At 34.8% G+C, this 12488-nt stretch overlaps 1 protein-coding gene across 4 annotated transcripts in view; it reads left to right on the plus strand.

The window, feature by feature from the left end:
* Positions 1-12488, plus strand: part of LOC140550403 (uncharacterized) — a 29288-nt gene that overhangs the window by 8980 nt on the left and 7820 nt on the right. For all 4 annotated transcript variants that reach the window (XM_072674328.1, XM_072674329.1, XM_072674330.1 and 1 more), the window contains 25 exons: positions 32-256; positions 762-955; positions 1864-1896; positions 2004-2037; positions 2158-2382; positions 2687-2880; positions 3772-3804; positions 3912-3945; positions 4066-4290; positions 4688-4881; positions 5789-5821; positions 5929-5962; positions 6083-6307; positions 6705-6898; positions 7806-7838; positions 7946-7979; positions 8100-8324; positions 8683-8876; positions 9794-9826; positions 10302-10373; positions 10996-11076; positions 11287-11319; positions 11536-11589; positions 11781-11811; positions 12269-12478. In XM_072674328.1, the coding sequence (XP_072530429.1) occupies positions 32-256; positions 762-955; positions 1864-1896; positions 2004-2037; positions 2158-2382; positions 2687-2880; positions 3772-3804; positions 3912-3945; positions 4066-4290; positions 4688-4881; positions 5789-5821; positions 5929-5962; positions 6083-6307; positions 6705-6898; positions 7806-7838; positions 7946-7979; positions 8100-8324; positions 8683-8876; positions 9794-9826; positions 10302-10373; positions 10996-11076; positions 11287-11319; positions 11536-11589; positions 11781-11811; positions 12269-12478 (2877 nt within the window). The remainder of the gene's footprint in view (positions 1-31; positions 257-761; positions 956-1863; positions 1897-2003; positions 2038-2157; positions 2383-2686; positions 2881-3771; positions 3805-3911; positions 3946-4065; positions 4291-4687; positions 4882-5788; positions 5822-5928; positions 5963-6082; positions 6308-6704; positions 6899-7805; positions 7839-7945; positions 7980-8099; positions 8325-8682; positions 8877-9793; positions 9827-10301; positions 10374-10995; positions 11077-11286; positions 11320-11535; positions 11590-11780; positions 11812-12268; positions 12479-12488) is intronic.

Here is a 12488-nt window from a genome sequence, read left to right on the forward strand (position 1 = left end):
ACTTGGCAGTAAATGACTCCTATTTCTCCAGATCCTCCCCGGATGCCCCCAGAAATAGTAAAAATTTTCAGCCGTGTTTCCGGGAACACACTGGGCTTCCAGAAGGAGTTTGTGAGAATGCTGTGCACATGTAGACCAGACGTACAGGAGGTGTTAACAGTGGAGGAGTGTGATGTCATCCTGAGTTTCTGTCCGGTTGTTTCTCGAGCTGGAACAGACATTGAAGCAGCACTGCAGAACCTCAATAATATTCCTGGTAATGAACATTCTCATACTGATTACTCCAGTAAATTATCATTTAAACCCAGTACAGTTTTTACTGTTATTAAACCCAGTACAGTCTTTACTGTTACTGAACCCAGTACAGTCTTTACTGTAATTAAACCCAGTACAGTTTTTATTGTTATTAAATCCAATACAGTCTTTACTGTTATTGAACCCAGTACTGTCTTTACTGTTATTAAACCCAGTTCAGTGCTTACTGGTAATAAACCCAAAACCCGAAAAATGTTATTAAAAGCAGTACAGTCTTTACTGTTGTTAGACCTGTTAATAAACCCAGCATAGCCTTTAGTGTTCTTAAACCCAATACAGGCTTTATTATTATGAAACCCAGTACTGCCTTTACTGTTATCTGAACCAATTTCTTTATTTACTGTTACTGTTACTTATATTAAACCCAAAATAGTCTTCACTGTAGTTTTTGAGGTGTAGTCATTCTTTGATTCACTAAACTAACACTTAACGTTTCTACTTGTCAGTTACAAAGGATGTTGTTCTGGTGGTGCTCCATCACACGTTCAACCCAGAGAGTATCATTCCAGACAGCAACAGAGAGGTATCCAGAAAGAACACATTCACTGTGGACTGTCTGTTCCAAAAAGATAGTGGATTTCTACATTGCTCCAAGAATGATCATGCTTTCAGGAAAGTTCTAGCATTGATTGAGACTAAGGTAACTTTGTTTCATCAGAATCCGTTTCATCAGTAAATTCACAGAATATTGTTGTGATTAACACAATTAAACCTTTTAATACATTGATAGTGTAATCTATTATGGCTTTTTACAGTGAACCACTGTAGAACATTACAGTATATACACATAAACAAAACAGCAGTAGTCAGTAATAAGAATATACTGTTTGTCAGAAAAAAAAATTGCCATATAGTTTAGATAAGATAGGTTTTGTTGCTGACTTGTGAAATATTATTAAAAAATAATTATTCTGATTGTTGTTTGCGTATATGAGCAATGAACACTTTGAAAAACATCATATACTTTTCTGATATGCTGAAGAAGTTTACATAGTACTGTGTTAACAGCTTTTGCATCCTAGTTTTGTTTTGTCTATTTACTGCCCGCCTTCATCAGCAAGGTTGATGCCAAAGTCCCCTGTCCTTCTTCAAAGAGTAGAAATAATGGCAATGAACTTTTTATGAATATTGAAAAACTAAATTCATGGAGTCATCTTTTGGATAAATTTTTTTTGTTGAACAGTGAATTACAATGAATCAGAATCTCTTACAATCTGCTAGAGGCAATAGCTCATCCATATCTCATAAAGACAGTTTAAGCCACTTTACTTTTAATTCTCCCTCCAAACACCTCATAGATATCAGGTTGTTACTAAGACTAAGAAGGACAATGGGAAATGCCTACTTTAATCTGTTTTAGATGAACTTCTGAAATTGCTAAGTGTGAAAAGATGTTTGCTACAGAATACACTTTAAAGCCTTCGTATTTGTGGTCTATGTTGATTCAACATTACTTCATTTTTAACTTATTAATCATTGCTGTCCACATTTGTCCTCTAAACTTGAAAGCTGGTTTGATTGTACTAACAAAGTTGCTTTTTCTCACAGGGAACAACATTGAACCCACCAAAACCCTCAGCAGTAAGCTTTGCATAATATACAGTTTTATCTCTAAAGAAGATGGTTAAAACTGTCTGAAAGAGACATAGGTTTGGTGATAATGGTAAAATATCCTGTGCTTTTAACAGGTCATAAAGGAAACAAAGAAGAAAGAAAGTCGTGGTAAGTTAAAGTCATTGATAAAGATTTTTTGTCTATACTCATTAAATTCTTTGCTATCATGGAATGTAGTCTATTGCTTATTTTAGTGTCTTTGCCAGTAAATGACTCCTATTTCTCCAGATCCTCCCCGGATGCCCCCCAAAATATTGAAAATTTTCAGCCATGTTTCCGGGAACACACTGGGCTTTCATATGGAGTTTGTGAGAATGCTGTGCACACGTAGACCAGACGTACAGGAGGTGTTAACAGTGGAGGAGTGTGATGTCATCCTGTGTTTCTGTCCGGTTGTTTCTCGAGCTGGAACTGACATTGAAGCAGCACTGCAGAACCTCAGTGATATTCCTGGTAATGAACATTCTCATACTGATTACTCCAGTAAATTATCATTTAAACCCAGTAAAGTTTTTACTGTTATTAAACCCAGTACAGTCTTTACTGTAACTAAACCAGTACAGTCTTTACTGTTATTAAACCCAGTAAAGCCTTTACTGTTATTAAACCCAATATAGTTTTTACTGTTACTTAAACCAATTTTTTTCTTTACTGTTACTCTTACTTATATTAAACCCACAATTGTCTTCACTGTAGTTTTTGAGGTATAGGTGTTCTTTGATTCACTAATCTCACACTTAACGTTTCTACTTGTCAGTTACAAAGGATGTTGTTCTGGTGGTGCTTCATCACACGTTCAACCCAGAGAGTATCATTCCAGACAGCAACAGAGAGGTATCCAGAAAGAACACATTCACTGTGGACTGTCTGTTCCATGAAGATAGTGGATTTCTACATTGCTCCAAGAATGATCATGCTTTCAGGAAAGTTCTAGCATTGATTGAGACTAAGGTAACTTTGTTTAATCAGAAATCCACAGAATATTGTTGTGATTAACACAATTAAACCTTTTAATACATTGATAGTGTAATCTATTATGGTTTTTTACAGTGAACCACTGTAGAACATTACAGTATATACACATAAACAAAACAGCAGTAGTCAGTAATAAGAATATACTAATTGTCAGAAAAAAAATTGCCATATAGTTTAGATAAGATAGGTTTTGTTGCTGACTTGTGAAATATTATTAAAAAATAATTATTCTGATTGTTGTTTGCGTATATGAGCAATGAACACTTTGAAAAACATCATATACTTTTCTGATATGCTGAAGAAGTTTACATAGTACTGTGTTAACAGCTTTTGCATCCTAGTTTTGTTTTGTCTATTTACTGCCCGCCTTCATCAGCAAGGTTGATGCCAAAGTCCCCTGTCCTTCTTCAAAGAGTAGAAATAATGGCAATGAACTTTTTATGAATATTGAAAAACTAAATTCATGGAGTCATCTTTTGGATAATTTTTTTTTGTTGAACAGTGAATTACAGGGAATCAGAATCTCTTACAATCTGCTAGAGGCAATAGCTCATCCATATCTCATAAAGACAGTTTAAGCCACTTTACTTTTAATTCTCCCTCCAAACACCTCATAGATATCAGGTTGTTACTAAGACTAAGAAGAACAATGGGAAATGCCTACTTTAATCTGTTTTAGATGAACTTCTGAAATTGCTAAGTGTGAAAAGATGTTTGCTACAGAATACACTTTAAAGCCTTCGTATTTGTGGTCTATGTTGATTCAACATTACTTCATTTTTAACTTATTAATCATTGCTGTCCACATTTGTCCTCTAAACTTGAAAGCTGGTTTGATTGTACTAACAAAGTTGCTTTTTCTCACAGGGAACAACATTGAACCCACCAAAACCCTCAGCAGTAAGCTTTGCATAATATACAGTTTTATCTCTAAAGAAGATGGTTAAAACTGTCTGAAAGAGACATAGGTTTGGTGATAATGGTAAAATATCCTGTGCTTTTAACAGGTCATAAAGGAAACAAAGAAGAAAGAAAGTCGTGGTAAGTTAAAGTCATTGATAAAGATTTTTTGTCTATACTCATTAAATTCTTTGCTATCATGGAATGTAGTCTATTGCTTATTTTAGTGTCTTTGCCAGTAAATGACTCCTATTTCTCCAGATCCTCCCCGGATGCCCCCCAAAATATTGAAAATTTTCAGCCATGTTTCCGGGAACACACTGGGCTTTCATATGGAGTTTGTGAGAATGCTGTGCACACGTAGACCAGACGTACAGGAGGTGTTAACAGTGGAGGAGTGTGATGTCATCCTGTGTTTCTGTCCGGTTGTTTCTCGAGCTGGAACTGACATTGAAGCAGCACTGCAGAACCTCAGTGATATTCCTGGTAATGAACATTCTCATACTGATTACTCCAGTAAATTATCATTTAAACCCAGTAAAGTTTTTACTGTTATTAAACCCAGTACAGTCTTTACTGTAACTAAACCAGTACAGTCTTTACTGTTATTAAACCCAGTACAGTCTTTACTGTAACTAAACCCAATACAGTCTTTACTGTAACTAAACCCAGTACAGCCTTCACTGTTATTAGACCTGTTATTAAATCCAGTAAAGCCTTTACTGTTATTTAATCCAGTATAGTTTTTACTGTTACTTAAACCAGTTTCTTTCTTTACTGTTACTGTTACTTACATTAAACCTAAAATTGTCTTCACTGTAGTTTTTAAGTTATAGGTGTTCTTTGATTCACTAATCTCACACTTAACGTTTCTACTTGTCAGTTACAAAGGATGTTGTTCTGGTGGTGCTTCATCACACGTTCAACCCAGAGAGTATCATTCCAGACAGCAACAGAGAGGTATCCAGAAAGAACACATTCACTGTGGACTGTCTGTTCCATGAAGATAGTGGATTTCTACATTGCTCCAAGAATGATCATGCTTTCAGGAAAGTTCTAGCATTGATTGAGACTAAGGTAACTTTGTTTCATCAGAATCCGTTTCATCAGTAAATTCACAGAATATTGTTGTGATTAACACAATTAAACCTTTTAATACATTGATAGTGTAATCTATTATGGTTTTTTACAGTGAACCACTGTAGAACATTACAGTATATACACATAAACAAAACAGCAGTAGTCAGTAATAAGAATATACTGTTTGTCAGAAAAAAAAAATTGCCATATAGTTTAGATAAGATAGGTTTTGTTGCTGACTTGTGAAATATTATTAAAAAATAATTATTCTGATTGTTGTTTGCGTATATGAGCAATGAACACTTTGAAAAACATCATATACTTTTCTGATATGCTGAAGAAGTTTACACAGTACTGTGTTAACAGCTTTTGCATCCTAGTTTTGTTTTGTCTATTTACTGCCCGCCTTCATCAGCAAGGTTGATGCCAAAGTCCCCTGTCCTTCTTCAAAGAGTAGAAATAATGGCAATGAACTTTTTATGAATATTAAAAAACTAAATTCATGGAGTCATCTTTTGGATAATTTTTTTGTTGAACAGTGCATTACAGGGAATCAGAATCTCTTACAATCTGCTAGAGGCAATAGCTCATCCATATCTCATAAAGACAGTTTAAGCCACTTTACTTTTAATTTTCCCTCCAAACACCTCATAGATATCAGGTTGTTACTAAGACTAAGAAGGACAATGGGAAATGCCTACTTTAATCTGTTTTAGATGAACTTCTGAAATTGCTAAGTGTGAAAAGATGTTTACCACAGAATACACTTTAAAGCCTTCGTATTTGTGGTCTATGTTGATTCAACATTACTTCATTTTTAACTTATTAATCATTGCTGTCCACATTTGTCCTCTAAACTTGAAAGCTGGTTTGATTGTACTAACAAAGTTGCTTTTTCTCACAGGGAACAACATTGAACCCACCAAAACCCTCAGCAGTAAGCTTTGCATAATATACAGTTTTATCTCTAAAGAAGATGGTTAAAACTGTCTGAAAGAGACATAGGTTTGGTGATAATGGTAAAATATCCTGTGCTTTTAACAGGTCATAAAGGAAACAAAGAAGAAAGAAAGTCGTGGTAAGTTAAAGTCATTGATAAAGATTTTTTGTCTATACTCATTAAATTCTTTGCTATCATGGAATATAATCTATTGCTTATTTTAGTGTCTTTGCCAGTAAATGACTCCTATTTCTCCAGATCCTCCCTGGATGCCGCTAAAAATAGTGAAAATTTTCAGCCGTGTTTCTGGGAACACACTGGGCTTTCATATGGAGTTTGTGAGAATGCTGTGCACACGTAGACCAGACGTACAGGAGGTGTTAACAGTGGAGGAGTGTGATGTCATCCTGTGTTTCTGTCCGGTTGTTTCTCGAGCTGGAACTGACATTGAAGCAGCACTGCAGAACCTCAGTGATATTCCTGGTAATGAACATTCTCATACTGATTACTCCAGTAAATTATCATTTAAACCCAGTAAAGTTTTTACTGTTATTAAACCCAGTACAGTCTTTACTGTAACTAAACCAGTACAGTCTTTACTGTTATTAAACCCAGTACAGTCTTTACTGTAACTAAACCCAATACAGTCTTTACTGTAACTAAACCCAGTACAGCCTTCACTGTTATTAGACCTGTTATTAAATCCAGTAAAGCCTTTACTGTTATTTAATCCAGTATAGTTTTTACTGTTACTTAAACCGGTTTCTTTCTTTACTGTTACTGTTACTTACATTAAACCTAAAATTGTCTTCACTGTAGTTTTTAAGTTATAGGTGTTCTTTGATTCACTAATCTCACACTTAACGTTTCTACTTGTCAGTTACAAAGGATGTTGTTCTGGTGGTGCTTCATCACACGTTCAACCCAGAGAGTATCATTCCAGACAGCAACAGAGAGGTATCCAGAAAGAACACATTCACTGTGGACTGTCTGTTCCATGAAGATAGTGGATTTCTACATTGCTCCAAGAATGATCATGCTTTCAGGAAAGTTCTAGCATTGATTGAGACTAAGGTAACTTTGTTTCATCAGAATCCGTTTCATCAGTAAATTCACAGAATATTGTTGTGATTAACACAATTAAACCTTTTAATACATTGATAGTGTAATCTATTATGGTTTTTTACAGTGAACCACTGTAGAACATTACAGTATATACACATAAACAAAACAGCAGTAGTCAGTAATAAGAATATACTGTTTGTCAGAAAAAAAAAATTGCCATATAGTTTAGATAAGATAGGTTTTGTTGCTGACTTGTGAAATATTATTAAAAAATAATTATTCTGATTGTTGTTTGCGTATATGAGCAATGAACACTTTGAAAAACATCATATACTTTTCTGATATGCTGAAGAAGTTTACACAGTACTGTGTTAACAGCTTTTGCATCCTAGTTTTGTTTTGTCTATTTACTGCCCGCCTTCATCAGCAAGGTTGATGCCAAAGTCCCCTGTCCTTCTTCAAAGAGTAGAAATAATGGCAATGAACTTTTTATGAATATTAAAAAACTAAATTCATGGAGTCATCTTTTGGATAATTTTTTTGTTGAACAGTGCATTACAGGGAATCAGAATCTCTTACAATCTGCTAGAGGCAATAGCTCATCCATATCTCATAAAGACAGTTTAAGCCACTTTACTTTTAATTTTCCCTCCAAACACCTCATAGATATCAGGTTGTTACTAAGACTAAGAAGGACAATGGGAAATGCCTACTTTAATCTGTTTTAGATGAACTTCTGAAATTGCTAAGTGTGAAAAGATGTTTACCACAGAATACACTTTAAAGCCTTCGTATTTGTGGTCTATGTTGATTCAACATTACTTCATTTTTAACTTATTAATCATTGCTGTCCACATTTGTCCTCTAAACTTGAAAGCTGGTTTGATTGTACTAACAAAGTTGCTTTTTCTCACAGGGAACAACATTGAACCCACCAAAACCCTCAGCAGTAAGCTTTGCATAATATACAGTTTTATCTCTAAAGAAGATGGTTAAAACTGTCTGAAAGAGACATAGGTTTGGTGATAATGGTAAAATATCCTGTGCTTTTAACAGGTCATAAAGGAAACAAAGAAGAAAGAAAGTCGTGGTAAGTTAAAGTCATTGATAAAGATTTTTTGTCTATACTCATTAAATTCTTTGCTATCATGGAATATAATCTATTGCTTATTTTAGTGTCTTTGCCAGTAAATGACTCCTATTTCTCCAGATCCTCCCTGGATGCCGCTAAAAATAGTGAAAATTTTCAGCCGTGTTTCTGGGAACACACTGGGCTTTCATATGGAGTTTGTGAGAATGCTGTGCACACGTAGACCAGACGTACAGGAGGTGTTAACAGTGGAGGAGTGTGATGTCATCCTGTGTTTCTGTCCAGTTGTTTCTCGAGCTGGAACTGACATTGAAGCAGCACTGCAGAACCTCAGTGATATTCCTGGTAATGAACATTCTCATACTGATTACTCCAGTAAATTATCATTTAAACCCAGTAAAGTTTTTACTGTTATTAAACCCAGTACAGTCTTTACTGTAACTAAACCAGTACAGTCTTTACTGTTATTAAACCCAGTACAGTCTTTACTGTAACTAAACCCAATACAGTCTTTACTGTTATTAAATCCAGTAAAGCCTTTACTGTTATTAAACCCAATATAGTTTTTACTGTTACTTAAACCGGTTTCTTTCTTTACTGTTACTGTTATTTACATTAAACCCAAAATTGTCTTCACTGTAGTTCTTGATATATAGCTGTTCTTTGATTCACTAAACTAACACTTAACGTTTGTACTTATCAGTTTCAAAGGATGTTGTTCTGGTGGTGCTCCATCACACATTCAACCCAGAGAGTATCATTCCAGACAGCAACAGAGAGGTATCCAGAAAGAACACACTCACTGTGGACTGTCTGTTCCATGAAGATAGTGGATTCCTACATTGCTCCAAGAATGATCATGCTTTCAGAAAAGTTCTAGCATTGATTGAGACTAAGGTAACTTTGTTTCATCAGTAAATCCACAGAATATTGTTGTGATTAACACAATTAAACCTTTTAATAGATTGATAGTGTAAGCTATATGGGTTTTTTCCAGTAAAGCACTGTAGAACATTACAGTATATACACCTAAACATAACAGCAGTAGTCAGTAATCAGAATATGCTGTCAGAAAAAAATTGCTATGTAGTTAAGAAGAACATAGGATTGGTTGCTGACTTCTCCTCTATTAAGAAATATTATTTATGAATATTTATTCTGACTGTTGTTTGCATATATAAGCAATTAACACTTCACACATAATTAACATCATGTCATTTTCTCATATGCTGAAGATGTTTACACAGTACTGTATAACCAGCTTTTGCATCCTAGTTTTGTTCTCTCTATAAGTGTTGAGTCCCCCTCCTTCTTCAGAGAGTAAAAATAATGGGCAATAATTTTTTTTATGAATATTGAAAAACTAAATTCATGGAGTCATCTGTTGGATCAGTTTTTTGTTGATCAGTGAATTACAGGGAATCAGAATCTCTTACAATCTGCTAGAGGCAATAGAGGCTCATCCATATCTCATGAAGACAGTTTAAGCCACTTCAGCGATTATCTGGCAATGTGTTTAAGATCATCACCTTGGGCAAAAACACTTTTTCACACTGTTCAACACACATTGTACATCTCTCTTCATGTGATTTTGATTTAGGAAATGGTTCACTTTTAATTCTCCCTCCAAACACCTCATAGATATCAGTTACTAAGACTAAGAAGGACAATGGGAAATGAAGTCTTTGTATTTATGGTTTATGTTGATCCAACATTACATCATTTTTATCTTATTGATCATTGCTATCCACATAAATCCTTAAACTTGCTGAAAGCTGATTTGATTGTACTAACAACATTGTTTCTCCTCACAGGGAACAACATTGAACCCACAAAAACCCTCAACAGTAAGCTTTGCATAATATACATTTTTATCTCTAAACACACATTTACCCCAGATATCATCATTCCAGACTGCAACAGAGGTATCCAGAATAAATACATTTACTGTGGACTGTCTGTTCCATGATGATAGTGGGTTTTTTCCTTTCCAAGAATGATCATGCTTTCAAGAAACAACTTGCATTGATTTAGGCTATGGTAACTTTGTTTTATCAGTAAATTTACTTCATTTAAAAGTTATTCTTCTCAAAAAGGTACAGTGGCCCCCAAAGGGTATTTGGACATTTGTGCTATATTTTAAAAAGTATGAAGTTATTTTTTCTCTCTTTCAGCATTGTCCAAACTGTCCAATATCATTTTGTGAGACATCTATATTAATTAGCCAATTAAGAAATACTTAACTCTGTTCCTGCAGCATTGGTACAGTGTACGGGAGACATAATAGTCACAATATGATCATTTTTTTTGGAATCTAAACAGGCAGGCAGGAATAAAGACTCTTGGACTGGTAAAGGCCAGAACCGATTTGAAAATCTTCAGAAGAGTTGTGAGGTAAGTTCATTTGGTCTCTACATCAGTCCACAATACATTCAACAAAATGAGTGTGTATTCCTCTAAGGTTCCTAAAGTTTTCTCTGTTGGAACTAAATAGGCACAATCAAAGGCATCTGAAAGACTTAATAAATTGTTGGGGAAAATGTCTGAGATGACTATAACTGGGAATGTGAATATCTATAGATGCTCACTTCTATAGACATTCACTTCTGCTGTGACTTTGTATGATAATCAGTTTTCACACTTTCAGTTTATTATAGGCCACTTTAACTCCATACTGACTGACAATGAAGATATACATTACTTCTTATGGCACTTTTGTACATTTGATGTGATTTTGTACAAAGCGGTATCATAGACCCTGTTTACACCTCATCACTTCATGTGTCTTGAGTATAAGGATTATATTTCAATAAGGCCAAGACACTTAAAAATGCAAGTGTACACACCCAAGATTTATTTAAAACTGATACAGATCTGTAAACACATCCGTATTTCCAAGACACATTCTACAACCAAAACCCTTCCCAGTACAACCAACACACTAGTAATAATTGCTACGTAATTTGGGAGACTATAGCTTGTCGCTATATGATCATTTTTCTTGGAATCTAAACAGGCAAATACAAAGACAAACGAAGTCCCTTGGACTGGTAAAGTCCAGAAGGGATTTGAAAGTTTAAAGGAGAAGTGGAATAAGGTAAGTTAATTTGGTCTCTGCATCAGTCCACAATACATGCACCAATTTGAGTGTTTATTCCTCTAAATATCTTAAAGCTTTCTCTCTTGTAAATAAATAGGCAAAATCAAATGCATCTGAAGAATGTAATAGAGTGTTTGGGAAAAGGACTGAGGTGACTATAACTGCTGTAACGTTATGTGTTAATTAATCTGTTTTTACACTTCCTAGACTTCCCAGCCGAGGAACAAGGGCTCAAGTTATGTACGTTTTTGTAAAACTTTCTGATCTTACCTAGCATAGAAATCAGTATGTACAGTCTATGCTGTGAGACTTGTTTATAATATTAGGACATTGTTAGATGAACAGCATACAAAATAATCTCTGACCTTTCTGTCCAGATACTCTGTAATTGATTGTGCACCAATTGGGGTAATAGTGATTTTGCATATTAACTCTACTGTTGAATTTTCCTTACAGTCGGGGAACAAGAGCGAGCCTCCTTCTCCACAGAGAAACAAAGGATCAAGTTCTGTAAGTTCCTTGAAAAGGTTCATATCTCATCAAGCAAAGGAATCATTGTGTACAGTCTATGCTGTGTTAATGCCGTAATGTGTTTTTGGGTGAACAGAAAAAAAGAATACTTAATGATGTCTTTGTCCTGATATCTGTAATGCTCTGTAATTTACTGTCGTATGTATGTGTTTCCTTTTTTACTTCTTTAGTTTTTCTTACCACAAATGGTAGAATGTCCAGGTCAGTGATGTTCAAGCATTGCAATACATTAAGTACATTGTCTTCAACACAATCATTATTCATTTAGTTTTACTTTGAATTTGCTTTTTTAAATGAAATACAAATTTGAAAAACTCTTATTTTACCACCAAAATTTTACTTGTAACTTGTAACATGCAGGTTCACTGGTGGTTTTGGACAGTAAATAAAGTGCCTATTTTTATGTTGCAGACATCTCAATTCCTACTTCTCTTCCACCACTGTAAAGAAAAGTGATTCTCTAAGTTTCTTGACATTGAAAAACTTAAAATAAACTCTCAATTATTGTGTTTACATCTAAATAGTTGAATCATGCAGATTAAAAAATGATTTTTTATAGGATTTGCTATGAGCCTTGCATCATCTGTTCCTCTGAATGTTTGGACATCCTACTTTTATTTACTTTTAATGTTTTTGTGACTGACTGTCTTTTTCTCAGGTCTGCCTCAGGTGAAATTGTTCAGTCTCGTTCTTGGGAAAACACTGGGCTCTCATAAGGATTTTGTGACAAAGCTCTGCAATCGAAGACCAGGACTACGGGAGGTGTCTACTGTGGAGGAGTGTGATGTCATTCTGGGTTTCTGTCCTGTTGTTTATCAAGCTGAGACAGACGTTACAGCAGCACTGCGACAACTTCATGATGTACAAGGTAATGTACA

The sequence above is a fragment of the Salminus brasiliensis genome, chromosome 1 (genome assembly GCF_030463535.1).
Source record: "Salminus brasiliensis chromosome 1, fSalBra1.hap2, whole genome shotgun sequence".
NCBI classification, from domain to species: Eukaryota; Metazoa; Chordata; class Actinopteri; order Characiformes; family Bryconidae; genus Salminus; species Salminus brasiliensis.